Here is a 26928-nt window from a genome sequence, read left to right as displayed (position 1 = left end):
GTTCGCCCTGTCACACTTGCCACAGACTCAGTTGATCAAAAGAAATGAAATCACACGATCAATCAGAGTATTTATATTCTTTATCCCAAACCATCATCTAATTTAAATTTGAAAATGGATGGCGCTGGTCCTTTCGGAAACCCACGAGCACAAGCACCTTCTGCACTTCCACACAACCAAGGCTACGACCGCGACTGCCTCCAGTGCCGAGTAACCGGTGCAGCTGTCTTCACTGGCGCAGGTGCTTTTTCTCTCTATGAAGCGAAGAAACACGGCGCTTTCGATAGATTGTCTGGCACTGGCAAAGGTGTCGAAGGAAACGCAACTGTTCAAGGTCTCGGGAGAGGCGTTGCCGGTAAAGGCGGCTTAAGAGGTACTGGTTTAGCCGTATTTGGTATTGGTGAGTGCTTGTACTGCCCCAGTCCTATACACTCACTCCCCTCCCAGGCATGATCTCCGCCGGCATCTTCCGCCTCCTTGTGAAAACACCCTCAAAGTAACGACATTCACGTAATCACTTTATTAAAGTAAACACAATTCAGCTACGAAATCATGTACTAATAATAACATAAACAACATTGTTTTTCTTTTCTTTTAAAATTTTCACCCTTATCGTCTAACACCCACTTAATATGCCTTTTCGTGGATGGCAACACTACGACCACTTGGGTCTGCCGAACATCCCCACTCCCCCTTTGGAATCCATCTTACTGCCGTCTCCGCTGCCGTCTTCGATGGGAACAAGCTTTCAAATGTCTCTCTGATCCAGTATGCCTCTTTAGTGTCTGGTGTGTCATGTGGGAAACGCTCCGAACGCTTAGCAAAGTCTTGGTCAGACACTTGCTCAGCTGTGAAATCTTTGATTCCGTCGATCCATGAATATCCAACACCATCACTAAATTGCTCCTTTTGACGCCATAAAATTGATTCTGGGAGGTATGGCTTACCTCCAACTTCAATATCGAATGCCTTACGGATTATGTACTTCTCCATTCTCGATCTACCTTCCGCGTCGAGGTTCTTCATTGTGTCTTTGCTGAACATCTTTTCTTGTGGGTCGACCGACATGGCTTCGTTGAGGAAACTCTGATCGAGGAACGGCACTCTAGCCTCCAAACCCCATGCCATGGTAGATTTGTTAGCACGCAAGCAGTCTGCAGTGTGAAGGTTCTTGATACGCTTGACCAATTCTTGATGGAACGCCTCTCTAGATGGTGCAGCATGGAAGTAAAGGTAACCACCGAAAATTTCATCTGATCCCTCTCCAGAGAGAACCATCTTGACACCTATGAGACCTGGTTAGTTTGTTTGGCACCACACTAATCTTCACCCACCAATAGCCTTGATCTTCCTAGACATCAGGTACATTGGTGTTGATGCTCTCACTGTTGTTACATCGTACGTTTCAAGGTGATAAATGACATCTTTGAGCGCATCAATACCATCTTGAACAGTGAAAGTAAATTCGTGGTGTGTCGTGCCCAAGAAAGCAGCAGCTTTGCGAGCAGCAAGTAAATCAGGGGATCCTGGCAAACCAACAGAGAATGAGTGAAGGGTTGGCCATGCCGCTAAAGTACGATCTTCATCCTGCTCTGGGTACTTGGCTGGTGAAGCGCTACCTTCAGTGCGTAACTTACGAGCTTCGTATTGAGCTTTTTGCACCTTTTCAGTCTCTCTAGCAGCGATGGCAGCAATAAGAGAGGAATCCAAACCACCTGAGAGAAGAACACCGTATGGAACTTCACTCATCAGACGCTTACGGACGGCAGCCTCCAAGCTTTCTCTCAACACAGTCAAGTCAACTGGCTTTGTTGGGGCTGAAGCGTCTTCTTGGTCACCGTTCCACCATGGTGGGTTGTAGTAACGCTCAGTATTACCTGTAAGTGAGTCGTAAAAGTGACCAGGTGGGAATGAAATAATCTTGTCACATTCCGTGTGCAATGATTTTAATTCAGATGCGAAATAAACAGCGCCTGGCTTTGAGGAGTTCCAGCCTTGGTAGAGAGTGGTGATACCAATTGGGTCTCTAGCGGCGATAACCCTGGTTTGTGGGTAGTTGGTGTCGAACAACGTCCAGCTGAACATTCCATCGAGAAGACCAGCTGCCTGTGGGCCGTGTTCGCGGTACTAGGGAATGTAAGAATCCAGGTGAAGCCACCAAAGGACCAAAAACCCACCAAATGAATGATAACTTCACAATCTGAGTGAGTCTTGAACACAGCGTTCTTATCCTTTAAACCATGTCTCAATTGCTTGTGGTTGTAGATTTCTCCATTCACTGCAAGAATAATCTTCTCGTCTTCGCTGACGATAGGCTGAGCGCCTGTGTCGACGCCAACGATGGCAAGTCTAGGGCGTGTGAGGGGATTGGACCTAACGCTGCTCCCACCTCTCACCTCTCGTGTGCGACGATAAAGTCTTTGCCCTGATGAACACCAGACCAATCAGGTCCACGATGTCTAATTGCTTTTACGCATTCAATGCACTTGCTTCTGTATTCTCCTGGGTTTTCTAACCCGCATACTCCAAATATTCCACACATTTTCGTTGTCGAAGTTTGAAGAAGACAGGCGAGCACTGATTGGTTGGGTCGGTCGAGTCACAATTTGGCGGAGTCAGATCTGCGTATTTTGTGTTTTGTATTGTCGGTTTGGGCGATGGCTGCGCTGATTGTATTGTATTTGTATGGCTGCCTTTTGCTTTGTTGTTTACCGCCGGAGAAGATCGTCTAACATGGGGATATTTGAGGTGATTTAACAGGCATCACTTACAAGCCTCATATCATCTCATAATTTTGTGCTTTTTATGCTTTTTAACCCTTGTAAGCTTGTTTGGATTGCTGGGATTGCTAGGATTGTTGTACCTGGAGCTACATCAGAAGCTCGGAAGTTTGATATTTGTTTATTGAATTACTCAGATGCACCCCGATAATGATCGTCTACCGGCTGATTTAGTGCTTTTTCCATCCAATGCTTTCCGAGGACTTGACATATATTCCATCTATCGGAGCAGCGGAAGTAGTAGCAGCAGAAGCATCCTAATACCTCTCTAATACTCACGCAAACTCTCACACGCTCCTCAATTCCGCGAAATTTTCCACACCGACACAACAAAATGATGTCTTCTCTCTTCATTTTCATCAACGCCATGAGATTACCAGCAACAACGCTCACGAGAAGCGTGGCGAGATCATGTATAAGAAGATCACCCTCACTCGCCCCAATAGCACTGTCTACTCCATCCAGATATCTGTCCACGACCGTCCCAAGGTTCACCCCGGAAACGGATACACTAATTAACCAGGGAAAAGTAAAAGGATTACTCAGTCCCAAGGTTTCACAGCCAGAGAACTCAATAGTACTCACTCTGAGCTGTCAAGATCAGCTCGGCGTTGTCAAGAATGTTTCCGAGTTTCTGTACAACAACCACCACAACATTCTCTCCTCCGATCAGTTCTTGGATCCAACTTCTAATCGCTTTTTCATGAGAATCACTGCCCAAGCTCAAAATGGTTTGGATATAGCGCCTCTGAGACGAGAATTCGGTAAACTCGCTGAAAACATTGGTCTTGAATGGCATATGCATGTAGCATCAAACAAGCCAAAGGTTATGGTTATGGTTTCAAAGATTGGTCACTGTCTCAACGATTTACTCTTCAGAGCCTCAGCAGATCAAATCCCAATTGAGATACCGCTGATCGTCAGTAATCATCCTACCTACCAATCACTGGCCAAGAGCTACGAGATCCCTTTCTTGCACTTGCCAGTCAATCGCGATACGAAGGAGCAGCAGGAAGAGGAGCTCCTGAAACTCGTAAAAGAACACAAGATTGATTACATTGTTTTAGCCCGTTACATGCAAGTCCTATCGCCAAAACTATGTAAGGAGATGAGTGGACGTATTATAAACATTCATCACTCGTTCCTTCCTTCATTCAAGGGTGCAAAGTGAGTAATTGAGTTTAGTGCGCCGGTGAGCACTGCTTACACTTTCAACCCAACACAGACCATACCACCAGGCTTACGATAGAGGTGTGAAGCTTATCGGTGCAACAGCACACTTTGTCACATCAGACCTCGACGAAGGTCCAATAATCGAACAGGGTGTCGAGAGAGTCGACCACACACTCAATCCAAAATCACTCTCGCACGTAGGATCGAATGTTGAGTCTATTGTACTCGCAAGAGCTGTTAAATGGGTTTCTGAACATAGAGTGCTTCTCTCAGGACACAAGACAGTCGTTTTTGATTGATTAGATGTGGATATTTCAATAGAATGGTGCTATCATGTAATATTATTATTATGCATTGCAATCAATGTGTTCTTTGTTTGGTTCGTTCGTTCGCTTGTCATAGACTTCCAGCACAGCGATTTGCAGTAAAATGCATGCAAGCCTAAGTGTAGGCTACAAGAAGCAATAATCAACTCAAAGCGACCGTACTTATCCAGCTTAGCCTTAACAAGCTTCCTCCGAATAACCTTATCGTCCTCGAACCATCCGTACGTCTTTGCGAGAACGTTGACAAGAGCCCTCGTGTTTACTATTCAGTGTTAAGCGGATTCTGTCTTGGTTTGCTTGATACAGCTGCACCAACGTGAATTGGGAACCCGATTCCATGTACTTCCTTAATACAGCTATACTAAGTGAGTTTCAGCAACCACATAGCTTGTCGTCCTTGTATCCGAAGTGATGCGACGTCCTCGCGAGATTTGGCAATAGATTTCCAAACATCAACAGAAGTTCCTCCGATGGTGTGAATATTGTTCTTCTCGTTGGATCGTCTTGATATGGCTTGTATGGCATGTTCCCAATTTATATTGTTGTGGTGAATGGAACCGTAAATGGTTCGAGGTGTTTTGATCTTATAGAGAGATTAGGGGAGAGCATGGATTCAAGTATTCACTCTGATTTGCTCGGTAAATGTCAAAACGTCTTTGTTTTGTTACACAAGACACGTTATGCACATAGCTCTTAACAATTCTTCGTAAAAACAATGCATTGAAAATCTGATCCAACTCCTCCTCGCAATATACATTCTAAACATACAGACTAGCAGCAAAGATAATATCTCTCTTGATCATTGTCTGACACGCCTCCATCTTTTGGAAAAGTGCAGCATCTCCAATCACTCTAGCTGCATCTCTAACCTCCAAACAAGTCTGATCCAATCTTGTGATTACCCTGACGATCGTACCTTCTGGCACATCTGTCAATTGTGTGATCTGCTCAAACGGCATACCCTTAGCCCATTCATAAACAACCTCCACTAATCCGAACTTAAGCGATGTTTCGAAATCTTCAGATTCTACCTTGTTGCGTTCGAGTACTCTTTGCACCTTATCTGCTATAGCAAAGATAGTATCACGACCCTACGCAGGGTCAGTAATGTGGGCCAAATCCTGAAAATACCCACCTCTTCCAACTTTGGCGGAATCACAGGCTCCACTTCCGTCTTCTCGTGGAATAAGAAACACGAAAGCAGCGCCACCATCTCTTCTGGCTCATAGGCGGCGAACGTATTCTCCAAAATTAGCTCGGTGAGGATGAGTTCATGGGCAGAGTTGATCTGTAAGGTGTTGAGTGGTGAGTTGCTATTCAATTCAAGAAACCTCCACTAACCTCGCAAGCAACCCTTCCTTTCAATTGAACGGTAGATTTTTGGTCAATGTACTGCATTTCCTTCAATGCATTGATTCTATTCTCGTAATCAGGAAGCAGCTCCAAATTCTGATCACTGATTGATGCTCTAAGATAAGCCACCTGATTTTTCAATCCGCTTTCCACATGTAGATGCGCATATTGAGAATCAAACTCCGGTAAAGCGGTGAGCGGTATGAGATCACGCACTTTCGTCATTAACCTCTCCCTCTCTGATAACGCTTCGTGGAATTCCAATCCTCTCAACTTTGACCAGTCGATCTCCAGCGATCTGTCCGTCAGTGTGGCATTGTTGCTGAGCGTAGGAAGAAGCTCCTTCAAATAGTCTGCACAACCCTGTAGAGCAGACTTGCGATGGTGATCTACGATAGCAGACACATCGAGCTGAAAAGTAAAGTGAGAATAATAAACACCCTCGGACACCCCACTCACATCCTTCATTGTGAATTTGGTAATCATAGATATACTCTCGCTGGGGATTGAGACCAAGTCATAAACCAGTTCACCATCATCTTCCTGTAATGTTGCAGGCCAGCGAGGTGTGATGTCGTCTGCCTTCATGTCTAGGCAATCGTCAGCAAACCAACAAGATCTCAAACATCGACCCACCCTTCTTGCCATCTCTAGTATCTTTGTCCGACAAACCGACAACCCAATAGTACTTGGATGTCTTGGATGCCCCAGTCGGCAGGAACTTCGGTGGACGGAGCAGCACCGCCAAGTTACCTTTAAAGTGGCTGTCTCTCACCAACACAACTCTACCCGTACCAATCATCTTGTTTCCTTGAGGATGTCCCAGAGCATAGTCGACTATGTAGGCATTCACATCCACGAGTGATGCGCTCACGTTATAGAGAGTATCTAGATCAGGAAGGGACGTCTCTCTATCCAACTTGTGTAATAGTGCAAGTCGCTGCTCTGTTTCTTCAACTTGCTTCTGCTGATCAGGAAGTAATCTCTGACTGGCGTTCTCACTGAAAGAGCGCTTGATCATGTCCTCGACCTTGAGCGTCTCGACCCGGAGCAAATTGAGGATGAGGTTAAATGTCAGTCTGAATTGCGAATTGAGTTTACCGGGTACACCCAGTATCATCTGCTGCAGTGTTGTTGTCTCGGGTATGCTGTCATTTGTCATAATGATAACAACACCTGTTGCATCCAATCCTCTGCGACCCGCCCTGCCTGACATCTGGGTGTATTCGCCTAGGCCTCGGTTAGCAAGTTGAGGCTGCAAATGTAAACTCACCAGGCAGAAGATCTCTAAATGATTTCCCATCGTGCTTGCGTATACCAGAAAAAGCTACACTTCTGGCAGGCATATTGACACCCATGGCAAATGTTTCTGTAGCAAAGAGCACTTTTACAAGACCTCTACCAAAAAGAAGCTCTACAATCTTGAGCTGTTTTAGCATATATTGTGAGCGCATGTTTTCACTCACCTCTTTAACGATCGGGAGAAGACCACCATGGTGAACAGCCAAACCTCTTCCGAGAAGATCTTTCATTCTCGCAATTTGAGGGAGCTGTTTGTCTGAACCTGCTTTGTGTCAGCTGGGATCCCCACCACTCAAAGATTCCCACCTCTCAATCTAGATATGCTCCTCTCGATAGTTATGTGCACCTCACTCTTCTCAGCAGCAGTCAGTAAGTCCATACCACCTAATCCACTGGCATTCTCCTCGCACTTGCGCTTGGAGAAGGTGAAAATGACGACAGGTAGCAATTCCTTCTTTTTAAGATACTGCACCAAGTGGTGATTCTGATTACCACCTGAAGAAGAATTTCCACCCCCTCTGTTGGCTCCTTGAGATTTGTTGTAGGTGTTAATAGCTCGATGAGCACCTGTAGCTCCCATATTTGAGGGTGTGCGTCCGCCGCCACGACCACCACGACCACCGCCGCCCGTCTTCTGGACAGGCGGTAAGCCTGCTGCTTCTCTTTCCTTGTCTTGCTTCTTACGCAGTGCATCCGTTGCGTCTTTGTGGCCGCTGCTCAAGAATCTTCCACTCGAATCGACTATCTTGTGAATCTCCTTGCTTGCAAATAGGTGATGCTCTAATGGTACAGGACGCTTTGGTGTGCTGATAACGTAGATGTTCTTTCTCTTTGTTCTACCAACCCAGTCTGCGAACTCCTTCGCATTTGGCACTGTTGCAGAGAGGAGGATAATGTTGATGTGCTCAGGTAACATGATGATTACTTCTTCCCACACAACACCTCTCTCAGCATCATTGACGTAGTGAACTTCGTCGAAAACAACAAACTCAACATCTCTGATAAGATCCGCACCCTTGTACAGCATACTACGCAAGATTTCAGTGGTCATGATAAGACAGCTTCCTTCTGGATTGATTTGCACATCTCCTGTCAAAATACCAACAGTGGATGGATCGAATGTTGTCTTGAAGTCTCGATACTTCTGATTAGACAATGCCTTGATTGGCGAAGTATAGATTGTTCTTGTCATGTGCTTAGCTGCTAGGGCTATTGCATACTCTGCAACTACCGTCTTACCGGCCGAAGTATGTGCTGCCACAAAGACTGAGTCACCCATCTCCAAATAATAAACAGCGTTTTGCTGGAAATTATCGAGCTTGAACGGATACTTTATAGCCATATCTGGTACTAGCTCGTCAAAGTTGGTGAGTCCCTTGTTCGCATTGACGACGTGAGCCCATTCTCTTTTGGCCAATTGAGCTTTACGACGCGAGTTGGCGGCAGTCGTTGGAATGTGTGGCTTAGAGTCAGGAAGCAGCTCATCGATGGAAGCATCAGTGAATGATTTATCGGACTGAATGTTGACTTTGTTGGGTTTGTTGGTTGATACAGCAGTGTGTTTGGAGGTGCTTGCCTGAGGTAACTCTGATGCACCGCTGATAGCGTCAAGGGAATTGCTTTCGTCTCCTTCAAACCGTAAACCTCTCCCAAATCCTGGTGGAGCCGTTCTTAAACCCCCTGTGTTGTGTGAGTTGTGCGTCATTTCAACAAGCTACCGACCCACCCTTGGACAAATCTACAGATGTACCAGCACTCTCGCCATCTAATCCGTGTTTGTTTCTGCTCTCCATATCGACAGTTTCCTTCACGACGTCCAAACCGCCCGGCGCGAATGGCACGTTGCCGCTCTTTCCTCGGACAAAGGACGCAGCATCGGTTGGAGCCCTGTGGATACTAGTTGATGTTCTAGCGTTCTCTCTTGCAGTAATTGGAATTTGTACTTCAGTGTGTCCAACGATGTTACCATCGAGACCAGCTCTTTGGAACGACAGCTTCGAGGATGGTGCTGAGATGTCCGATTGAACAAGATTTCTGAGGTTTGGCTGGCGCGGTATTGTTCGATAGTTGATACTCGACAGCTTCTTTGGCGGCTGCAAGAAGCTCGATTGGATATCGTCTTTGATTTGTGCGGAAGATGGGAGAGAAGCCACACCAAGCTCAGATCGCAGCTGCTGTATAATGGCTTCTTTGTCTCCATCACTGTAGCTCGCGGCGCTGTTAATGACTCTGTGAGGATCCGTCATTTCGTAGTTGGTGGTTGAGGAGATAGAGTCGTTACCGGTAGGTTTGTGCTTTTCTGCGGTTCTTATTATCTCGCCCGATATCTTCTTGGTCTCGCTTGCATCGGGCGTGTCTTCCTGCTTCCTGCCTTCTGTCATCATCGAGAATATATCAATGACTCTTGCAAATCACACAGAGACGCTCAACAACGGCGTACAAATCCCACTGCTACAAGTAGGATAGCTTAATTTTCAATGATCTCACTTCTCACTCGGCCCTAGCTTGGCACATGGGAACTGGGCGACAGAACAGAATTTGCTGTTTACGAGGCACTCAAGAGTGGATACAGAGGCATCGATTGTGCTTGTAGGTCTGCAGTTCTCTCCTCAGTCCAAACTCACAGGCAGCCTCAGCGATTTACTTGAATGAGGCTGCCTGCGGAGTTGCTATCAGGCGGTTCATGGATGATACGCAAACACCGCGCTCTGATATCTTCGTATTATCGAAGCTCTACAACAACTCTCACAGAAAGGAAGACGTGGAGAAAGCACTTGATGTATCTTTGTCCGAATTAGGCCTAGAATATCTTGATGCATACATCATCCACTGGCCAGCTGCTTTCAAGGTGGTTTCGAAGCTTCAGCGTGTGATGCAATGTTGACATTTATAGCCCTCAGCTGACAATCGGGCAAACATCCCTCAAGATGACCATGGCGTTATTATCAACGACCGCGTCCCTTACCGCGAGACATGGGAGGTGCGTAAGATGTCAGTGGGACGTGATTTACTTTACATAGACCATCCCAGGCTATGGAACATCTTCTGTCGACTGGGAAGGTGCGCTCAATCGGAGTCTCGAACCTCACAGTAGATCAGTTAAGCGATATGCTCTCATACGCGCGTGTTAAACCATCGATTCTGCAGGTGTGTTGCTTTGGTGACGTCAGTGCAAATACTTATACCTTCCAAGGTCGAAATACACCCACGTTTGCCGCAGCATAGACTTGTAGAGTTTGCAAAATCCCAAGGTATTGTGGTAGAGGGTTATTCTCCATTTGGAAACGCCAATGCGCTATACGATCAGCAAAATCAGCTTCTCCAAGACGCAACAATAGGTTTAATCGCAAAAAAGCACAGCGTTTCTGCTCCTACCGTTATTACAAACTGGGTGATAGGTAGAAGGATAGTCACATTGCCTCGTTCTTCCAATCCTGAACACATACAAGCTAATGCACAGCAAATAAACCTTGATGATGAGGATAACGGAAATTTGAATGCACAAGCACTCACATTCTCCAGGCGCTACTGCGACCTTTCAGAACTGGTGAGGTCATACATACTATTGATACAATATCAGCTGACAAGGTGCAGTGCGGTGTGGTCTTCTTCGCAGACGAGAAGTCACCTGAACAAATCAAGCATCAGAGCAAAGAGAGCGTCAGAGCGCGTGCGCAGAGTCACAATCCATGACTTAATTCAATAATTCATAAACTGTAAGCAGCTCCAACGGTACGAGTCGTTTGAATTATAGAAATACATAGAAGTAATTATCAATTAAGCAGCTAACTAAACAATGTCTTTAATATTCGGATCTCGTGCCTTGGTTTGTGAATCACACTTTTTATAACCACATTCTGAGCGCGCACAAACACGTTAGCAGACGCTGAGCACGGCTTTAGCTGTTATTGGTGAATTCCAACACATATTTGATGTAATTTATTATTAATTACATCATTATCAGCGCACCACATCTCGTCCCTCCAACATTGTGCTGTCATTCGCTCGCACATCTCTCACACTAACAATCAAGATGCCAATTCAAACTGAAAGAATCGCCTTTGCTAACGCCCCAGCAACCGCCGCAGACACCAACTCTGCCGGAATCCCTAAGCTCGGTTACGGATGCTGGAACTTACCAAACGAGAAGGCTGCTGACCTTGTGTATGCAGCACTTGAAGCTGGTTACCGTCACATCGACTCCGCTGCAATCTACCAAAACGAGCGTGAGGTCGGTCAAGGTATTACACGTTGGCTCAAAGCAACTGGTACTCCACGTTCCGAGATCTTTGTCACTTCGAAGCTCTGGTTGAACTCAAAGAAGCCAGAGAATGTCACCAGAGGACTTAACAAGACTCTCGAGGACCTCCAATTAGAGTACCTTGACTTGTACTTGATTCACTGGCCAGGTGCCCTTGCAACAGGACCAAACTACGATGGATCCGCTCAAATCCCACAAGACGACAAGGGTTTCCCACTCAAAGACCACAATGTTGAGGAGAAGGACACGTGGGCTGCAATGGAAACCCAAGTCCCACAAAAATGTAAGAACATTGGTATCTCCAACTACACAAAGTCGGAAATTGCAGACCTCCTCAAGACGGCAAAAATCAGACCATCATCTCTCCAAGTTGAATTACACGTCTACAACCAACAACCTGAGTTGGTCAAGTACGCACAATCACAGGGCATCCAAGTCACTGCTTACAGTCCATTTGGTGGTTTGAACCACATCTACGGCTCGAACGCTGAAGTTGTAGAAGATCCAGCTGTGAAGGCTTTGGCGCAGAAATACCAAACTTCTAACCACGGAATAGCGCTTTCGTTCCTTCTTGCGAAGAACATTTCACCAATCCCAAAGACAGTTTCAAGAATCAAGGAGAACTTTGAGTCTGTTGTTGCATTGAGTGCTGAGGATGTCCAGACTTTGGAAGGTGCAAACAAAAACAAGAGATACAACGACGGCTCTGAAATGCTCGGCTACATCTACTTCAAGGATGAAAAAGATACTGGCACCATCCTCTCTCAAATTGGAAAGGCTGGTCTCTCCCGCGCACAGGCCAAAGTAGAGCACCTCGTTGGCAAATAAAGGGATAATGATTGTTTGATGAAATTATGTATGAATTAATGTGACATTATGCGCTGCAAATGGGTGTTGGAGAGTGCGCTGATTATGTGACAGGAACGGAGACATGATGATATGGAGGGTTAGCTTTGAAGTTGCGATACAGTATCTACGCAATGAATTATCGGAAATTAGCGCGTTCCTAATCCTCTTCAGAAACTGCACACAAAGTGAATCATATGAGTTTGAGTTTCGTCTAACTTTTCGGAGTATCGGATGCGAAAGATAAAGCAGCTCACAAGACTACAAGACGTAAACAGGGCAGTACAAATACAAGTCTAGAATTATAATGAGAATTAATTACCCCACAACGTTATCAATCTTCGCCGAATGACCTAAATCACGTGGAGACTAAACACACTAAAACACAAGCTGGCAGGTGATTAGAACAGAAACGTTTACTCACCACGCCCATTTCCGCCCATCACCGGCCTTGCTCACTCAACGGCCGTGGTCATCGGATAAGTGTAAAATTGATAAACGGTGTCCCTAGTCGCTTGCTTTAGCTTCATTCGGACCAAAATAATGGAACAGAAAAAATCCCCATCTCCAGCACCTCTACCAGGCTGGTCTATGCCTTTAGCAGGAGCGATTGGCGGTGTTGTTGAAATACTGACCATGTATCCGACTGATATTGCAAAGACGAGAATGCAGCTCGAAGCAGGCAAAAGCCAAGGGATGGTGAAGATGTTGTCGGAAATCGCAAAGAGCGAAGGTTTCTCTAAATTGTACAGAGGTCTCGCTGCTCCATTGACCCTTGAAGCTCCGAAGAGAGCGGTAAAGTTCGCGGCGAATGACTACTGGGGAAAGACTTACAAGTCTTTGGCTGGCGTTAGTGAGATGACACAGGGTCTTTCTTTGGCTACCGGATGCAGTGCGGGTGCTACCGAATCATTCGTCGTTACTCCATTTGAGTTGATTAAGATTCGGTTGCAGGACAAGACAAGCACTTTCAAGGGTGTGTTTGCTGTGTGCACGCAGTATTATTCTAATTTCTCCCTACAGGTCCACTCGATGTAATCAAACATACCGTCAAGAGCGATGGTGTCTTGGGTATGTACGCAGGCATGGAAGCTACTTTCTGGAGACACTTCTGGTGGAGTGAGTTTTTTTTTTCTTGAGTTTTCACTCCTTGCTAACCACGCTCATTCCCAAGACGGTGGTTACTTCGGTGTTATCTTCCAAGTACGCTCTTTGCTTCCAAAGGCAGAATCAAATTCGGCGAACCTCTTCAACAATTTTACGGCGGGTACAATTGGTGGTCTGTGCGGCACAGTGCTCAACACTCCATTCGACGTTGTTAAAAGTCGTATACAGGGTACCGTGAAGGTACCTGGAGTAGTACCAAAATACAATTGGACATATCCATCTCTATTGCTGGTCGCTAGAGAAGAAGGTGTAAAGGCGTTGTTCAAAGGATTCATACCAAAGGCTACTAGATTGGGACCAGGTGGTGGTATTCTTCTCCTCGTTGTCGATTTTACTATCAATCAAATGCGTAAGATTATGGGTCCTCCTTATGTCTAAAAGCTTTTCACGTCCAAGAGTGTTCGTCTTTCTTCACTTGTTTCACATCATCTTTGTCTGGGTTTTACATTGACTTGTTTTCTCATTATGAATTTATGTTTTGTAGGGCTGATATAATGATACAGTTATACTTGCACGTGTGCAATATGAAGCTTACAGGCGTGACTTTATTGGTAGGCTCTTGATTCGGGATGTGTAATCACCCCACCAATTTAGACATTTTAAGAGGTTACTCTCATCTCCTGTCAGCTTAATTGATTTGTAAGTGAGAGTGAGGAGATCTTCACGGTTCTCTGCAATCCAATGACTGCTGAGAAGACGTTCTAGTGATACAAGGAAGCTATCGAGTAGGTGATGGTTAATAAGTGGCAGTAGCGTAGGCAGGGTGTACGCTATCTTGATTTTTTGATCCTCTTCCACGCTCTTATACGAGTCAAGCAAACCGTCAATGCACCATTGTGTCAGATCTGTCGAATGAGCAGATACCTTCTTAATGACACTTTGATACGCCAATCTAAATTGCTCCTGTGATAAGATGCGCATAACCTTAATCATGTGGTCAACTTAGCTGGCTATTTAGGATTGATCTCACTTTTAGGAGCGTGATGCTGTAGCTCATCACTCTAGCTACCAATACTTGGTCCAATGCATTAGGTTTGACCCCGGCGAAGAGAGTAAGCGTGACTGAGTGCGCATTCTCGAAAGTAACCATGTCGGTGCTATCCTCCAGATATCTTTGGAACTACGTTAGTAGTTACGAATTGCTGTATAATATCACCTACCTATCACATACAGGTAGAAGTATAGCTACTGCGAACTCCACTGTGCAGTTCAAAACAACAAATTCTGCAATATGAAACAGATGGTTGACTTTCGATAGGTGTTTGTAGTTATCGAGGGTGGTTTCAGCGACAAGCATATCTAATACCTGCTCAGATTGTTTGACGTCTTTCTGTGCATTTATCATGTCTACGCAAAGCATGTTGATGCTCCTCCACTGTCGCAACTCTCCATCTGGATTTAGTATGCTGTTGATGATTGCCAATCTGGACATAATGCGTAGTGTGGCAAGGGGTAGATCATATTCAACCCCCTCAACACACTCAAAGCCATTCGATGTGGCTAAATGTGTGATAGTCCCGTATAGAATGGTAATTGAGGTGTATAAGAGTATTTTAAAGTGAGACATTACTTGAGTATTGATGGACATTTCCGTTGATTCAGACTGTAGTCGCATCCTCTCGTTCTGAGATACTAGAGCTAGCAGAGTGCTTAGTACTTGTTCCAATTCCGAACTATCCTGACGTGACCGGAGTGTGAACAAACGAGTGAGAGTTTGTGATATGGACGATATGCTGGGATAATGAGTTCTTTGTTGCATTTCCGTGCACTTAGTCTGATAGATGTTAGAGCAGGTGTAATATTAGATACTCCTGCCCACCTCGATCGAGCCATCCAGGCTGTCAACGCTAAGTGAATCAAAGAGGATTTTCGCAAAGAGGATCGTTAGAGGCTGTGTTGAGTAAACATTACTGGTAAGAAGCTCCAAGGAATGTGCACACCTTGGTATCCATCAATCTGAGCTTTGATGAGGGTATATGTGGGAGAATAGAGATTAGGGCTTGAAGATAAGTGTCGTCATTGATAGCAACTTTCTCAAGCAGTAGGCTATCTTCAAGCTCGCAAATAAGAGCATTTTCACATTCAATTCTAAGCTTTAAGTTGTCAGACTGCACAGCCAAAAGAACACCGGCAAAATAGGAGAATTTGAGTGAAGGAGGCTGGTTGAAGCTGGAGACAGAATCGAGCAAGCCAATCAAGTTGAATCCACTTGATAATTTGAATTCAGTGAGGGACTTGAAGAAGGTGATCTTCTCAGTATATTTAATATGGCTGGATATCAGCACAGATTGAGTGATAGTGGAGAATAGAGCCGTTGTGTAGTCGACAGCAACTAGAACTCTAAGTGCTTCAAGTAAATTGCTGTCATTAGGCTGATTTCTAATGTTCTCTATTAAATTAATAGTCTCTTCAACTGAGATCATCGTCGTTGGTTATCTACCGCATTGTGATGCTCACTAGGAATATGAATTTAATAAGAAGACTATCAAATGATAAAATTATAGATTTGACTGGTGGTTTTACTGGTGTGGCTACTACACCTCCAAACCCAAACCCACCCGCTGATTACCGCAACAAGACGCTACAGAGTACTCCTAGAAAGGCCAGTAAACCACCAATTAAACCCTCAGTCACTCCCCTCCCTCTCTACTCTTACACACGTCCACCGAGTTTCTCAAACAAAGGTCTCAAAGCACCAGGGATTGCCTACACGCGCTCTTTGGAAGAAGCTGATGATCTAATTTCCCTCCTTAGAGGTCCTGTAGGTTTTGATATGGAGTGGAAAGTCGATTTCCGTAAGAACGCACGTCAACGTCCCACAGCACTTGTACAGGTGAGTGTGGCCATTGAGCCACGCAAAGCTGACAAAGCACAGCTATGTGATGATAAGCTTATTGTTATCCTACACCTCTACCACATGCCAAAATTACCTCAAGAGCTAATCAAACTTCTCACAAACAAAGACATTATTAAATTTGGTGTCAATATTGGCAACGATGGTCGCAAATTCTTCAATGACTACAAGGTACAGTGTAAAGGGTTGCTGGAGTTGACTTTCCTCGCTAAATCTATCCACGCCGAAGATCTGGGCACGAATAAAGTGTTGATATCACTGGACAAATTGACAGAGTATGTGTTGAAACAGCGACTGGATAAAGGAAATGAGAGAGTTGGTGATTGGGAGTCTTTTCTTGACTGGAAGCAGATAGAATATGCGGCTAATGATGTTTACGCTGGCTATCAGATGTATAAACGATTATCAGAACAATCCAAAGATACCGATTATAGCAATTTCTTAGTAGAAAAGGACTACGAAACTGGTTTAATTAAAGAGACACCAAACAACGCTGCAAACAATACCAAGCCTATACCTACCACTTCAGATACCCACATCAGGAACTCAATTTCGAACAAAGTAAAGTATAACACGGCTAACAGATCAATAGAACGGGAAGGTACTCGCATTACATCGCTACAACCAAGACATCTTAAAGCTATCAAGGCATACTTCCATGACGAGCTATCATTAGATGACACGCGCAAGAGTTTACGCCCAGAGAAGCCACTAGCTCAAATCACAGTCGCTATATACGTCACAGAGGCGCTTTTACTCACTAAAGAAGGATATTCGGATGCAATGCTGAATAGATTAAATAGTGATTTACGGTACTTGAATGAGAATGTTCGAAAGGCGTGGTATGAAGACGTTGGGTCGTTAATTGATTAGTTTTAGCTATGACTTGCGTCGTCTCAGCTCCGAATCTATAGTGGCTAATGATTTGGTGAATGTATTTGCATCCATTTCTTTGTTTGGTGTGTTGCAGTTGTTGTAGAGAGTGTCCAAGTATACATTATCTAATTTTGAAGCTTTCCAAACTCTTCTCACTATTCTGACATCCAACGCACCCCTATCGCTTGCCTTACTTTGCCTTTCCATAAGTCTGTTATACAGACTCTGATAGCGGATTTTGTCGATAGGAGTCGGCTGCGTCAATTTGAATATCGAGCTAGGAGCAGGAGAATTGCGTATTGATTGTGGTGTGCTAGATGTGCTATTTACACTGCCCGATCGACTCCGTTCGGTTATTCTATTTAGTGACGTATTACTAGGTCCTCCGCGCAGACTGCTTCCGGGGCTATTGATACGCGCAGGCGGGGGCATAATGGGTATGCTTGATTTTACTTTACTCGCTGGCGCAGGTGTAGCTGGCTGAGGTCTGCTGAGTGCACTAGCGGTGGCATGGATGCTCGACGTGCTGCTACCGCTCCCTTTCCTGAGTGGGAGGGGAGGTGGAGGAGGCGTGATGCTGTTTCTTCTGTTGCTAGCGGTGTCTGTTGTACCCGCTGTATCCGCTGCGCTTCCTACGCCCCCTACATTCCCACTTCCGCCGCTACGGATAGGCAGCGGCGGCGGCGTGAAGTCGACGGGAGAGAAGCTGATGAGATTATCACGCGTCTGCATCGGCTGTATTCTAGAGAGGTTGGAAACGCGCCACAACTTTTTGGGCACTTGGTGGGGTGTCTATAAGAGGTTACACAGCGACAACGATGTCAACGATGTCAACGAAATCACATGAGGATCAGCTGAGGCGGTGCAGGAAGGCTGATCTGCTGGAAATGCTCACGGCGAGTGCGACTGAGGGCTCAGACTGCGGTGATCTGCGCGCGTGTACCAAGGAAATGCTAATCGAGATACTCCTCGAGAAAGACGGGCTCAGAGACAGGCGCTGTGTTCATCCCGTCAGTCTCTCTTCCGAAGACGAATACGAAGATGGATACTCAACCAAGCCCCTCAGCGTTAGCAACGTTAACTCCCAAAGCTCAGGTGCAACTGCAAAGCGCACACGCGCAGCCAAGCGCAAGGCCATGAACAAAATAAGCGTGGAGTCTCTCAACAACTCCTCCCAGCCTCAGAATAGATATCAGTTGCGCACGCGTACAATCTCAATTGACTCATCACATACACCCGACGAGGACTTTGCAAAGAGCGTGTCCCTAATGAGCATAGCAGATAGCGAGAAAGATTCTGCCGCTACCGCAAGCTCTAGCAATCACTCTAGCGATGCTGAGAATAGAGATATGCGCGGCGTCCGCCAATCCGATGACGTTAGCGATACGGATATAGACGTGGATATGCGCGATGAGACCGTATCATCTCTGAAACGGTATCTGAAGCGACAACTGGAACAAATGTGCAATGTCTCAGGGATAGAGCATTCAAAACACCACACTAAAGATGATCTGATTGAATTACTTCTGTTGCATAAGGAGGATATGCATAGTGTTCCCGTATCATCCGCTTCAGAAATCAGCTCTACCACTGCTGTGTCGGATTTCGAGGAGAACGCCAGCATCGATAGCGACCTGCACACACCCAAACCACAGAAAAAACGCTCTCGCCAAGGTCGAGGTACGAAACCTACACGCGCTGTGCTGTCAGACCTTTCAAGCACTGTTACAGCTCGCCAGAGTGACACCACCGATGTCTCTAAAGCTACTCCCAAACCAGGTCATCGTTCGAGCAATACTAGCGAAGGACTGGCGTTGGATTTACAGGAACTTGGATTAGTCAATAAGGAAATCAAGGCTACGATAGTGGAAAAGAAAGAAAGAATAGGTTCTGGTGGTTTCAAAGATGTTTACGTAGGATCAATCCGCAAGAAAAAGTGCGCAGTGGCAGATATACGTGGAGAATTAACCGAGATGGATATCAGAGAACTTCAAGTACTGTCAAAATTAAATCATCCCAATATTGTCAAGTTTATAGGCGTCTCAGTGCCTGGAAATGGTGCACCAGTGATGCTGATCAGTGAATTATGCAAGAATGGCGATTTGTTCGACTACCTCCGCAACAATCCACCCCCAACGAACAAGAAAGCCTTACTTATTATGCTTGACATTGCCAGAGGGCTGGAGTATCTACATATCACATGCAAGCCGCAAGTCATACATCGTGATATGAAGTCGAGTAATGTGTTGATAGACGATAATGGTAGAGCTAAGTTAAATGATTTCGGTCTGGCAAGAGTGAAGCAGAGTACCAGATCTATGATCCAGTCTCTAGTCGGCACTGTCAACTGGCAGGCTCCTGAGTTGTGGTCGGCTAAGCCTTCGTATACTGCCTCAGTTGATATTTTTGCTACTGCTCTCGTGTATTGGGAGATATTGCAGTGGCATAGTACTAAAAAATGCTATCCCTGGGAAGGTCAAAATGAGCATTTCATCTATGATCAGGTAGGACAAAAGCATAAAAGGTGCGTTGAGCTTTTGTTTTGTGATATATCTAATGCAACACACTCAGACCGTCTCTGAATCAGTTCAAGAGGCAGTGGGGTGGTGATGTTCTTGACCTCATCGAACGTATGTGGGTGCAAGATGGTAAACACCGCCCAAGTGCTACAGAAGTAGTGCAGGAATTAGACGCAATTATCAAGAATACCGCATAAACATGGCATAAAAGTGGCTCAGTGAATCACATATATCAAAACAACTGCATTGATTGCATATAAGCATCTAAAGTAATACACTTCTTCTCACTATCTAGCTTATCTCTAGCTATTGACGGAGGTATATCAAGTATTTATATTTCTATATAGATGTCTAACAATAAAGGATCGTGTCACGTGAATAGCTTGTATGTGCGTAATTTTTCGTGATGAAATGAGTAAGCGGTAGAGTGAGTGAAGGTGTTTATTTCCTTAAGCGAAGGTCTACCTGGCTTTCCTGCCAACTATTTCAGACCCTTCTGCGACAGTGTCCTCGATGAGCTTGTTGAATCTGAAGGGACGCTGACCGATGAGACCGTGGCCTGTATTTTCAAATACAGTGTATGTTGCACTGTTTGCGGGTTAGCTGCTACTTAGCTAATGTCCAACCATTCCCACCTTGGCAAGTGTTTCTTGAGATCAACTGAACATGATATGTCTAGGGAGAGTGATTAGGCGGGAGTTAGACAGAAAAATACATCTAAACTCACCAACTAGATAATCTTCATCTCCAGATACGATAGTTATCTATAGCACAGGTCAACTACCTTCCCCCCGAAACTCACTACTCACCTTTGGTATATTGTGATCAATCAACTTCATTCTGGCTGGAGACACGCTGTGTCCTAAGGCAGCATACATTTGAGAGATGGCACCGAAGGGATCTTGTTCTCTAGAGTATTTGGCTCTTTCGATCATGTGCTGTTGGGCGTGTGAGTAGGTTGACACCTTTTTTCAAGGTCCCTCGCACATCTCTTTCACATTCTCTATTTGTGCGTTTAAGGCTGTCATTCTCGCGTATCTCAGCGAGCCAATGGATAGGGAATCTGGGTAGCAAGTCTAAGCCGGTTGCAAAGAGTGAAGTACAATACCTACACTAGTTCTAGGTACGACTGAATGAGTTTTTCGCTATCACTGATAGTGAAGAAGGACATGAGGGTGTAGATACCTCTCCACTGCGGTGATGTTACAACGACAGCAGACATGCTTATCGATGACGTACCGATGGTAGATTCCAGAAAGGGCCATAGCCTCTGCTAGTGACTGCGAGAGTGAGAGACGCGATACGTTCGTGGATTCTATGGCACAGCTCAAGTGAAATCCTAAGAGAAATTGAGCTTCGGATTGGAATTGAAGACACGACTTACATACCACCCATACTAACTCCAACTAAGTGAAGAGAGCGGCTGTTTGTCCATCCCAGTAGGTCAAGAAGGACTATGACATCCTCTGCCATACCGCTAGTGCTGGAATTGTGTGAGAGGAGTGCACGTGGCTGAGGAGGAGCAACGCCAACCTGTAAGGACCTCTGGGACCAGTTGAGTGACCAACTGCTCTATTATCGAAGGCTAGCAGCTGATATTTCCCTGTGAGTGCGAGGTTGTTGATCTGTTTGGACCAGCCGAAGCAACTACCATTCAAACCCATAATGAATACCAACTTCTCAGCTTGTGGATCAGCTGAGCCGTGTACTTCGTAGTAGAGCTGGTGGGATTCAGCGGGATTCAGTTTATTTTGCGTCACCGGACACAATCCTCTCCTGAGCCTTGTTTCCGTGGTGAAAATGGTGCTGAGAGTATGTGAGTGGGTATATTGCACTCTACGAGAAACCCACGGATACTCGTCGGCGTTCTCCAGCTCTAAGTCTCCATGCTTGATCGGGTGTTCTGTCATAAGTGCTCGTTGATTGCTGACAACGATGCCTTTGGAAAATCAAGACGATAAAAGAAGCTGGTACTTCAGGCATGCGCTCATTAATCTCATTTACATCTCACTTTGGTACACGTTCGCATTCAGCCTGTCTGTCTACAACAAGTGGATCTTCTCCGTCAGCCAGTCCAGCTTCCCTTTCCCGCTATTCATGACCAGCTGGCACATGCTCATGCAGTGGATCCTCTCCTTTATCGGTCTGAAGATATTCCCCGCACTTAAAACGAACGAACCTATGACACTATTAGATTATAGCAAGAGAATTATACCTTGCGCTCTAGCTACAGCTTTAGACATTGGCTTAAGCAACTTATCACTTAAGTCGATCACTCTCACTTTCTACACGATGTGCAAGTCCTCTTCACTCATCTGGGTCCTTTTCTTCGCTTTCCTGTTCAAATTGGAGAGACCATCGCTATCAATGGCTGTGATTATCGTCATTATAGCTATCGGTGTGGTGTTGATGGTCAGCGCTGAAACTTCTTTCGTCCTTTCTGGCGCTATTCAAGTCATGTCCGCTACAGCCGCGGGTGGTTTGCGTTGGTCTCTCACTCAAATCCTTCTTCAGAAACAGAAGTATGGACTGAAGAATCCTCTCATCATTCTTTATTTCCTCGCGCCTGTCATGTTCGCATGTCTAATTCTACTCAGCGTCATATTTGAGAGTTGGTGGGATATCTTCCACAGTGATTACTTCCAATTTGGTGCACTCCACTCACTAAAATCCTGCTTGATGATCATCTCACCTGGTTTTCTCGCTTTCGGTATGGTGCTATCCGAGTTCAAGCTGATAGAGCGCTCATCTATCATCACCATGTCTATCGCAGGAATATTTAAGGAGCTTCTCACAATATTCATTAGCTCGGCTATTTTTGGTGACACTCTAACCCCAATAAACGTGACAGGAATGTGTATCACTATTTTGGGTATTTGGTGGGTTCTTGTGTTTTGCTTTTATTACACATGCTAACAAGTATAATCAAGTGTCTACAACTACATCAAATACAAACAAGTCACAAGCTCCAACCAGCCAATCGATCCATCGACAGGCAGAGTGATGGAGTATGACGAGCTAAACATGCGCGATCAAGCCGTAGAGAGTGGCTCGAATGACGCTATATTCGATATAGGCGAGGCAGATGATGATGACGAACGGGAGAGGTTGACCAGTACGCAGCATAAAGCATCAAATTAAACAAAGTAAAACAAAGGATACCCAAATAAATAAATGAAATCCACGTACGCACACACACTCAAAACAATAACATTAACTACCATAATCACATTGCAAGAGATCTAATTCGCTCATATCCTTAACTTGATCATCCTCATCATCATCCACTTGAGTATTCCTCCACCACAATTTAGATTCAGGGCCGTAAGAAATGCATAACTCATCGTTGATATTTATATGGCGTGTTGTTTTGAATGTGATTGTGAGCGTATGAGTGTTAATGCTATAACTCACATTAGGCTGTTTGTGGTGGTTGAACATAGATCCGATCCCCATCGCCAATCCCATCCTCCCACTCCGATCTGGCCACACGAAGGTATAGTCATCGAGCGCTGTGTGCTGTCCATGCTGCGTGTATTCCTGAATAGTGTTAGCCTTAGCATTGAGCGATAAGCATCTTCTCACCTCCTTCGTGAATAAGAGAACGGGGGATATCTCAACTACCTCCCCGATTTTGATGGGCTGCGATGCGAATACTCCCCTGCCTTTGTCTGGTGTTGAAATAATTCGCATCTTGTGCGAGTTTAAGTGTGGACTTTCGATCGGTTGCTAGGATGAGTACTTTAGCAACTGCTTTTATTACTGCTGCGCCCCCTTCTTACATCCGTATTATAGCTGTATTTACAATTATCCCCCTCTGACGCCATCTTCGCGGTATCTGAAAAGCCACATCGCAATACTTTTTGGTGTAAAAATCCAAACAAGCGTCGCAAAATGTGTTCCATACATGAGATTTTTGCTAGAATTGAAGAATTTAGGGGAATTGAGATTAAGTGAGAGAAGATCGACTCGGTATAAGCAGATCAAATCCAGCTGAGGACGAATGCATAAATTTATGTTCAGGAAAGGAGCTAGATTAGACCTGCTTAAAATTCAAAGCCGTGTCAAGACACACATTTAAGCTTCGTCCAAGCCATGGAATAATTGGGTGACCCGGCGACGAATTAGTTGAGAACTAAGACTAAATTAAGACATAATTTACCAGTAACTGTAATAATGCATGTATTGTATTATGCGAAGTATCTATATCGAGGCTCAGGTTCTCCAGACCACCTCCAGAAACAGAGGTGAAAAACTACTCTGAAAATCGAACATATGCACACAATATCATTTGTGCTAGCGGATGCGTCAAGGGTACGCACAAACAGCAAAAACTGAATGAATGAATCAATTTAATACACGATGAAATTTGCTTTGTTTGTTGCCAAAATTTAACGAAATCAACGATGAAAAAAGGGCGCGAGGGGGATATGAGCGAGATAGGAAGAAGCGGATGAGATAATGGACGAAAATCCACTACAGTGCCTTGGCCAACTCCTCCTCTACTGCACACTCCTCCCTTTCCCAGCCATAAGCACGGGCTAGCACATCGACGAGAGTGCTCCGGCTGTGTACTCTGACTAAGGAGACTAGTGGCTTGTTGCTAAGAGATTTCGTAGTGCAAGTAGGCAAGTAAACCGCCACGAGATCGAATGGATTGTGATTGTGCGCGCAGTAGCACTTGCCGCACAGCTTATGTCTAAGCACGACAGTCTGCACTGGATGATTTCCCACCATCACTCCATCCAATTGGTTGAGGTTGTTCTCGCTGTAATGCTTGTAAAACATCATATCGACGGTGAGTGTGTTGAGCGCAGGGCACTGATTGAGAATGTCGTTTATGGGGATATCTTTAGCGGATACTATCGAATTCACATTCAGAGTGTGCAGCCTCCGCATCCTGCGCAGCACACTCATCGATAGCACACTAGTGCATTGTATAATCACCGTGGTAAGGTTAGGTAGGTTTTTGAGGTGCTCTAGTACACGCTCATTGACGCTATCTGTATCTCTGTATCTTATTTGCCTGCACATCGCTCGTCAAAGACCCGCACGCTTTTTCACACAATCCAATACTCACCTCACACTCGATGCTTGTAGGCTGTCAGCAGAAATAACTGCCAGATCTCGCTCAAATTTCTCATTATCCATTATTTCATACATCCCCTTGCCATCCATGTTGAAGTGTGCGAGATTCGGAGGATTCGGACCCGCGATATGCACTATGCTAAGGTCCTTGCTGAGACGATTTAGGTGGCGACAGGTAAGCCCTAGGGCTCCTGAGTACTCTAAAAGCGTGCAAAGTAGCTCTACTGGCAATTTCTCCATTTTCTCGTTTTGTCGGTCGCAGTTGATGACGTTACGGATGCGATAAGCGATTTATGCACCAAAACGAGGGTTGCGTTAGAAGAGGGTAGTGAAAATAGTCAGGCGTGATGAATGCATAAGTGCAGTAATGTTTATAGGGGTATACATGAATAAATAGTCTGGCTAATCGCGATGGATGTGCAGTGAATGCATCACCACTAACTTCAATTACTCCTCCCCGGGCAACTCAGAGTATTCAACTTCTTGGTTCCATGGTCTATACACACTCCACAACCTGGGTTTGCTGTTGCTAGTATCGCTTCCAAGCATACCGAATGAGAAAGAGCCAGGATTAAACACTCTACAACCCTCATACTTCAACTCATATCTGTCATACTTATCAGCGAGGATGAGTGAGGTGGGTATAGGATACAATCGCAATGTATGATCGTATTCCCATAGCACTGGACGAGTATTGATGGTGAATGGACTTAGATGTGCCTGATCAATCACGGTCTGTACGAGAAACTTTTTCAGCTTGACATCCATATCCTCCCCATCCTCTCCATTCTCCTCCTTCACTTTGACATTGTTGCGCAATATCCGCGACATGGCATCGTCGCGACATACCACTATTTCCTGGCTGAAGTAGCGTATACGAGTTGGATTGCTGGTGAAATACGTCCTACTCACTTTAGCTTCGAATGTGCGCGTGAATGTTGTGGGTATGCGCTTGCGAGGGAGTGTAGTCGTTGTGCCTGAGCTCCATGGATCGTTGGGACCGGGAACAAAGACGAATGTTGAGTGCTGTGCTAACAATGGGTATTCGCATATTATGTCGGCTAGCTTATTGAACGAGTCGTGATATTCGCGGATGTCACGAGAAGAGGTGATGGGCTGTGAGGAGAAATTGCCGCAAAAAATGAACATTAGTGGTCTGAAGTCGTTAAAAGCGCTGTTGTAGCCTTCAAATAAACGCCTGAGTGATGTCTGTGTAGAGAGCTCATTGAGCCATACGTCGGATAACACTATAAAGCCTATGTGATCTAAGCTTTTTTCTATTCTGTTGTAAAGTTTCTTGGGTGGTGTTAGCGGATTCTCATTGTAACGCGCGTCAACCCACTTGGTCTTTAAGTGAAATACCGCCAAGACCTAGGAAATCAATATGACCATGCACATCTTGTGACGACGAACGTTTTTCAGATGGAGGATGGCCTATACCATATGTTTTGAAGATGGGTTCATCTGTGAGCAGCTCATAAACTCCATCTACGAGAACAAAAGAGCCTTCAGTGAACAAGCCTTCACCAGGAACCTATTCAAGTGAGTTAGGAGAAGGTAGAGAGCACTAAAACAACTCACAGCATCACTCAAATCCAGCACAACGACACCATCTGGATCTTGGAGGGCGTGTCTGCCATCAGTAGTCTGTGAAAGCATACCAAAGAGCATAAAGCGGTGATTGTGTCTACCGAGAAGGTTCTTGGTGGAAGTAATTTTCATGTAATTGTCTCTATCGTGGTTGTTGGCGGCGACGGTGGAAGGAGGGGAGAAGAACTCGTTGCGGAGAATGATTTGCTTGATAGTGTTGTACCTATCGAGCCATAATTGAGAGAGACTGGATGGGTGGGCAGCGATGCTGTGTGTGTTGTGCTTTACGAAGGATTTGTTATCAACAGCGTACGAGTACCTGGGAATATCGAAAGCGTCTACGATCTTTAAGTAATTCCTTGGATCAATTTCATCCTCATTGACGTAGTCTTCGTTATCGAGCGTGGATATTCCACCTGCGTAGTTGAGCTGAAGATTGAGATATACCTTCTTGAGTACATCTGCGTCTACAATGGAGCTGCAGTCGTCTTGCTTGAGATATGCCAGCGCTAGAGAATCAGCGATGCTTGCTAGATTCGTTGAATTGAGTGAATAAGTTTCTGATAAATTCTGAAGAAATCCAAGTGATTGTGGTGTCAGTGAGAGTGAGTGCTTCTTTGAGAATATTTTCAGAATTATTTCTCGTGAATTTACGCTGCTCGAGCTCATCGACGTATCTGCAAGGCTTTGAGACGCGTCTCAGCCCGACCAAGTGACAAACATTTCACGAAATCAATCCAGGGCGGCTGATAAATAAAATTGTACAAATTGAATATATTTAGCATTTAACCAC

General features: G+C 45.1%; 16 protein-coding genes across 16 annotated transcripts; 8 read left to right on the top strand and 8 right to left on the bottom strand.

The window, feature by feature from the left end:
- Positions 1-114: 114 nt before the first annotated feature.
- J056_004758 (uncharacterized protein) lies at positions 115-500 on the top strand (the record flags this gene model as incomplete). Its single annotated transcript, XM_009269948.1, has 2 exons — positions 115-400; positions 448-500. 2 exons carry the CDS (start codon positions 115-117, stop codon positions 498-500), a joined length of 339 nt encoding a protein of 112 aa, XP_009268223.1.
- A 127-nt stretch (positions 501-627) lies between these two features.
- Positions 628-2542, bottom strand: J056_004757 (putative asparagine synthetase; the record flags this gene model as incomplete). The annotated part of the gene is made up of 4 exons (XM_009269947.1): positions 628-1286; positions 1335-2127; positions 2178-2349; positions 2397-2542. The coding sequence occupies 4 exons, from the start codon at positions 2540-2542 to the stop codon at positions 628-630; spliced, it is 1770 nt and encodes a 589-aa protein (XP_009268222.1).
- Positions 2543-3147: 605 nt separating this feature from the next.
- J056_004756 (Formyltetrahydrofolate deformylase) lies at positions 3148-4252 on the top strand (the record flags this gene model as incomplete). Its single annotated transcript, XM_009269946.1, has 2 exons — positions 3148-3947; positions 4006-4252. The coding sequence occupies 2 exons, from the start codon at positions 3148-3150 to the stop codon at positions 4250-4252; spliced, it is 1047 nt and encodes a 348-aa protein (XP_009268221.1).
- A 785-nt stretch (positions 4253-5037) lies between these two features.
- Positions 5038-9180, bottom strand: J056_004755 (Putative ATP-dependent RNA helicase; the record flags this gene model as incomplete). The annotated part of the gene is made up of 9 exons (XM_009269945.1): positions 5038-5370; positions 5415-5567; positions 5621-6043; positions 6092-6222; positions 6269-6862; positions 6906-7053; positions 7099-7196; positions 7241-8614; positions 8661-9180. The coding sequence occupies 9 exons, from the start codon at positions 9178-9180 to the stop codon at positions 5038-5040; spliced, it is 3774 nt and encodes a 1257-aa protein (XP_009268220.1).
- A 151-nt stretch (positions 9181-9331) lies between these two features.
- Positions 9332-10627, top strand: J056_004754 (uncharacterized protein; the record flags this gene model as incomplete). Its single annotated transcript, XM_009269944.1, has 7 exons — positions 9332-9391; positions 9439-9523; positions 9571-9782; positions 9828-9914; positions 9965-10081; positions 10128-10481; positions 10529-10627. The coding sequence occupies 7 exons, from the start codon at positions 9332-9334 to the stop codon at positions 10625-10627; spliced, it is 1014 nt and encodes a 337-aa protein (XP_009268219.1).
- Positions 10628-10967: 340 nt separating this feature from the next.
- Positions 10968-12023, top strand: J056_004753 (Alcohol dehydrogenase; the record flags this gene model as incomplete). The annotated part of the gene is made up of 1 exon (XM_009269943.1): positions 10968-12023. One exon carries the CDS (start codon positions 10968-10970, stop codon positions 12021-12023), a length of 1056 nt encoding a protein of 351 aa, XP_009268218.1.
- Positions 12024-12584: 561 nt separating this feature from the next.
- J056_004752 (uncharacterized protein) lies at positions 12585-13586 on the top strand (the record flags this gene model as incomplete). The annotated part of the gene is made up of 3 exons (XM_009269942.1): positions 12585-13017; positions 13065-13160; positions 13216-13586. 3 exons carry the CDS (start codon positions 12585-12587, stop codon positions 13584-13586), a joined length of 900 nt encoding a protein of 299 aa, XP_009268217.1.
- Positions 13587-13739: 153 nt separating this feature from the next.
- Positions 13740-15631, bottom strand: J056_004751 (uncharacterized protein; the record flags this gene model as incomplete). Its single annotated transcript, XM_009269941.1, has 5 exons — positions 13740-14132; positions 14179-14320; positions 14369-14982; positions 15028-15099; positions 15149-15631. The coding sequence occupies 5 exons, from the start codon at positions 15629-15631 to the stop codon at positions 13740-13742; spliced, it is 1704 nt and encodes a 567-aa protein (XP_009268216.1).
- Positions 15632-15672: 41 nt separating this feature from the next.
- Positions 15673-16852, top strand: J056_004750 (Werner Syndrome-like exonuclease; the record flags this gene model as incomplete). Its single annotated transcript, XM_009269940.1, has 2 exons — positions 15673-16788; positions 16832-16852. The coding sequence occupies 2 exons, from the start codon at positions 15673-15675 to the stop codon at positions 16850-16852; spliced, it is 1137 nt and encodes a 378-aa protein (XP_009268215.1).
- An 89-nt stretch (positions 16853-16941) lies between these two features.
- J056_004749 (uncharacterized protein) lies at positions 16942-17670 on the bottom strand (the record flags this gene model as incomplete). Its single annotated transcript, XM_009269939.1, has 1 exon — positions 16942-17670. The coding sequence occupies one exon, from the start codon at positions 17668-17670 to the stop codon at positions 16942-16944; it is 729 nt and encodes a 242-aa protein (XP_009268214.1).
- Positions 17671-17756: 86 nt separating this feature from the next.
- On the top strand, positions 17757-19654 carry J056_004748 (putative serine/threonine-protein kinase drkC; the record flags this gene model as incomplete). The annotated part of the gene is made up of 2 exons (XM_009269938.1): positions 17757-19462; positions 19510-19654. 2 exons carry the CDS (start codon positions 17757-17759, stop codon positions 19652-19654), a joined length of 1851 nt encoding a protein of 616 aa, XP_009268213.1.
- A 264-nt stretch (positions 19655-19918) lies between these two features.
- J056_004747 (Putative aminoacrylate hydrolase RutD) lies at positions 19919-21367 on the bottom strand (the record flags this gene model as incomplete). Its single annotated transcript, XM_009269937.1, has 10 exons — positions 19919-20045; positions 20093-20132; positions 20185-20221; positions 20267-20395; positions 20445-20520; positions 20570-20649; positions 20697-20796; positions 20842-20940; positions 20991-21263; positions 21309-21367. 10 exons carry the CDS (start codon positions 21365-21367, stop codon positions 19919-19921), a joined length of 1020 nt encoding a protein of 339 aa, XP_009268212.1.
- A 25-nt stretch (positions 21368-21392) lies between these two features.
- Positions 21393-22598, top strand: J056_004746 (uncharacterized protein; the record flags this gene model as incomplete). The annotated part of the gene is made up of 2 exons (XM_009269936.1): positions 21393-22336; positions 22388-22598. The coding sequence occupies 2 exons, from the start codon at positions 21393-21395 to the stop codon at positions 22596-22598; spliced, it is 1155 nt and encodes a 384-aa protein (XP_009268211.1).
- A 72-nt stretch (positions 22599-22670) lies between these two features.
- J056_004745 (SET domain-containing protein 7) lies at positions 22671-23150 on the bottom strand (the record flags this gene model as incomplete). Its single annotated transcript, XM_009269935.1, has 2 exons — positions 22671-22997; positions 23043-23150. The coding sequence occupies 2 exons, from the start codon at positions 23148-23150 to the stop codon at positions 22671-22673; spliced, it is 435 nt and encodes a 144-aa protein (XP_009268210.1).
- A 783-nt stretch (positions 23151-23933) lies between these two features.
- On the bottom strand, positions 23934-24785 carry J056_004744 (uncharacterized protein; the record flags this gene model as incomplete). Its single annotated transcript, XM_009269934.1, has 2 exons — positions 23934-24483; positions 24538-24785. 2 exons carry the CDS (start codon positions 24783-24785, stop codon positions 23934-23936), a joined length of 798 nt encoding a protein of 265 aa, XP_009268209.1.
- A 207-nt stretch (positions 24786-24992) lies between these two features.
- J056_004743 (DNA polymerase epsilon subunit B) lies at positions 24993-26804 on the bottom strand (the record flags this gene model as incomplete). Its single annotated transcript, XM_009269933.1, has 3 exons — positions 24993-25841; positions 25888-26079; positions 26127-26804. 3 exons carry the CDS (start codon positions 26802-26804, stop codon positions 24993-24995), a joined length of 1719 nt encoding a protein of 572 aa, XP_009268208.1.
- Between the last annotated feature and the right edge of the window lie 124 nt (positions 26805-26928).

This window comes from Wallemia ichthyophaga (assembly GCF_000400465.1).
Source record: "Wallemia ichthyophaga EXF-994 unplaced genomic scaffold scaffold9, whole genome shotgun sequence".
NCBI lineage: Eukaryota > Fungi > Basidiomycota > Wallemiomycetes > Wallemiales > Wallemiaceae > Wallemia > Wallemia ichthyophaga.
The sequence above is the reverse complement of the archived record's forward strand: the minus strand, read 5'-3'. Positions and strand labels throughout refer to the sequence as shown.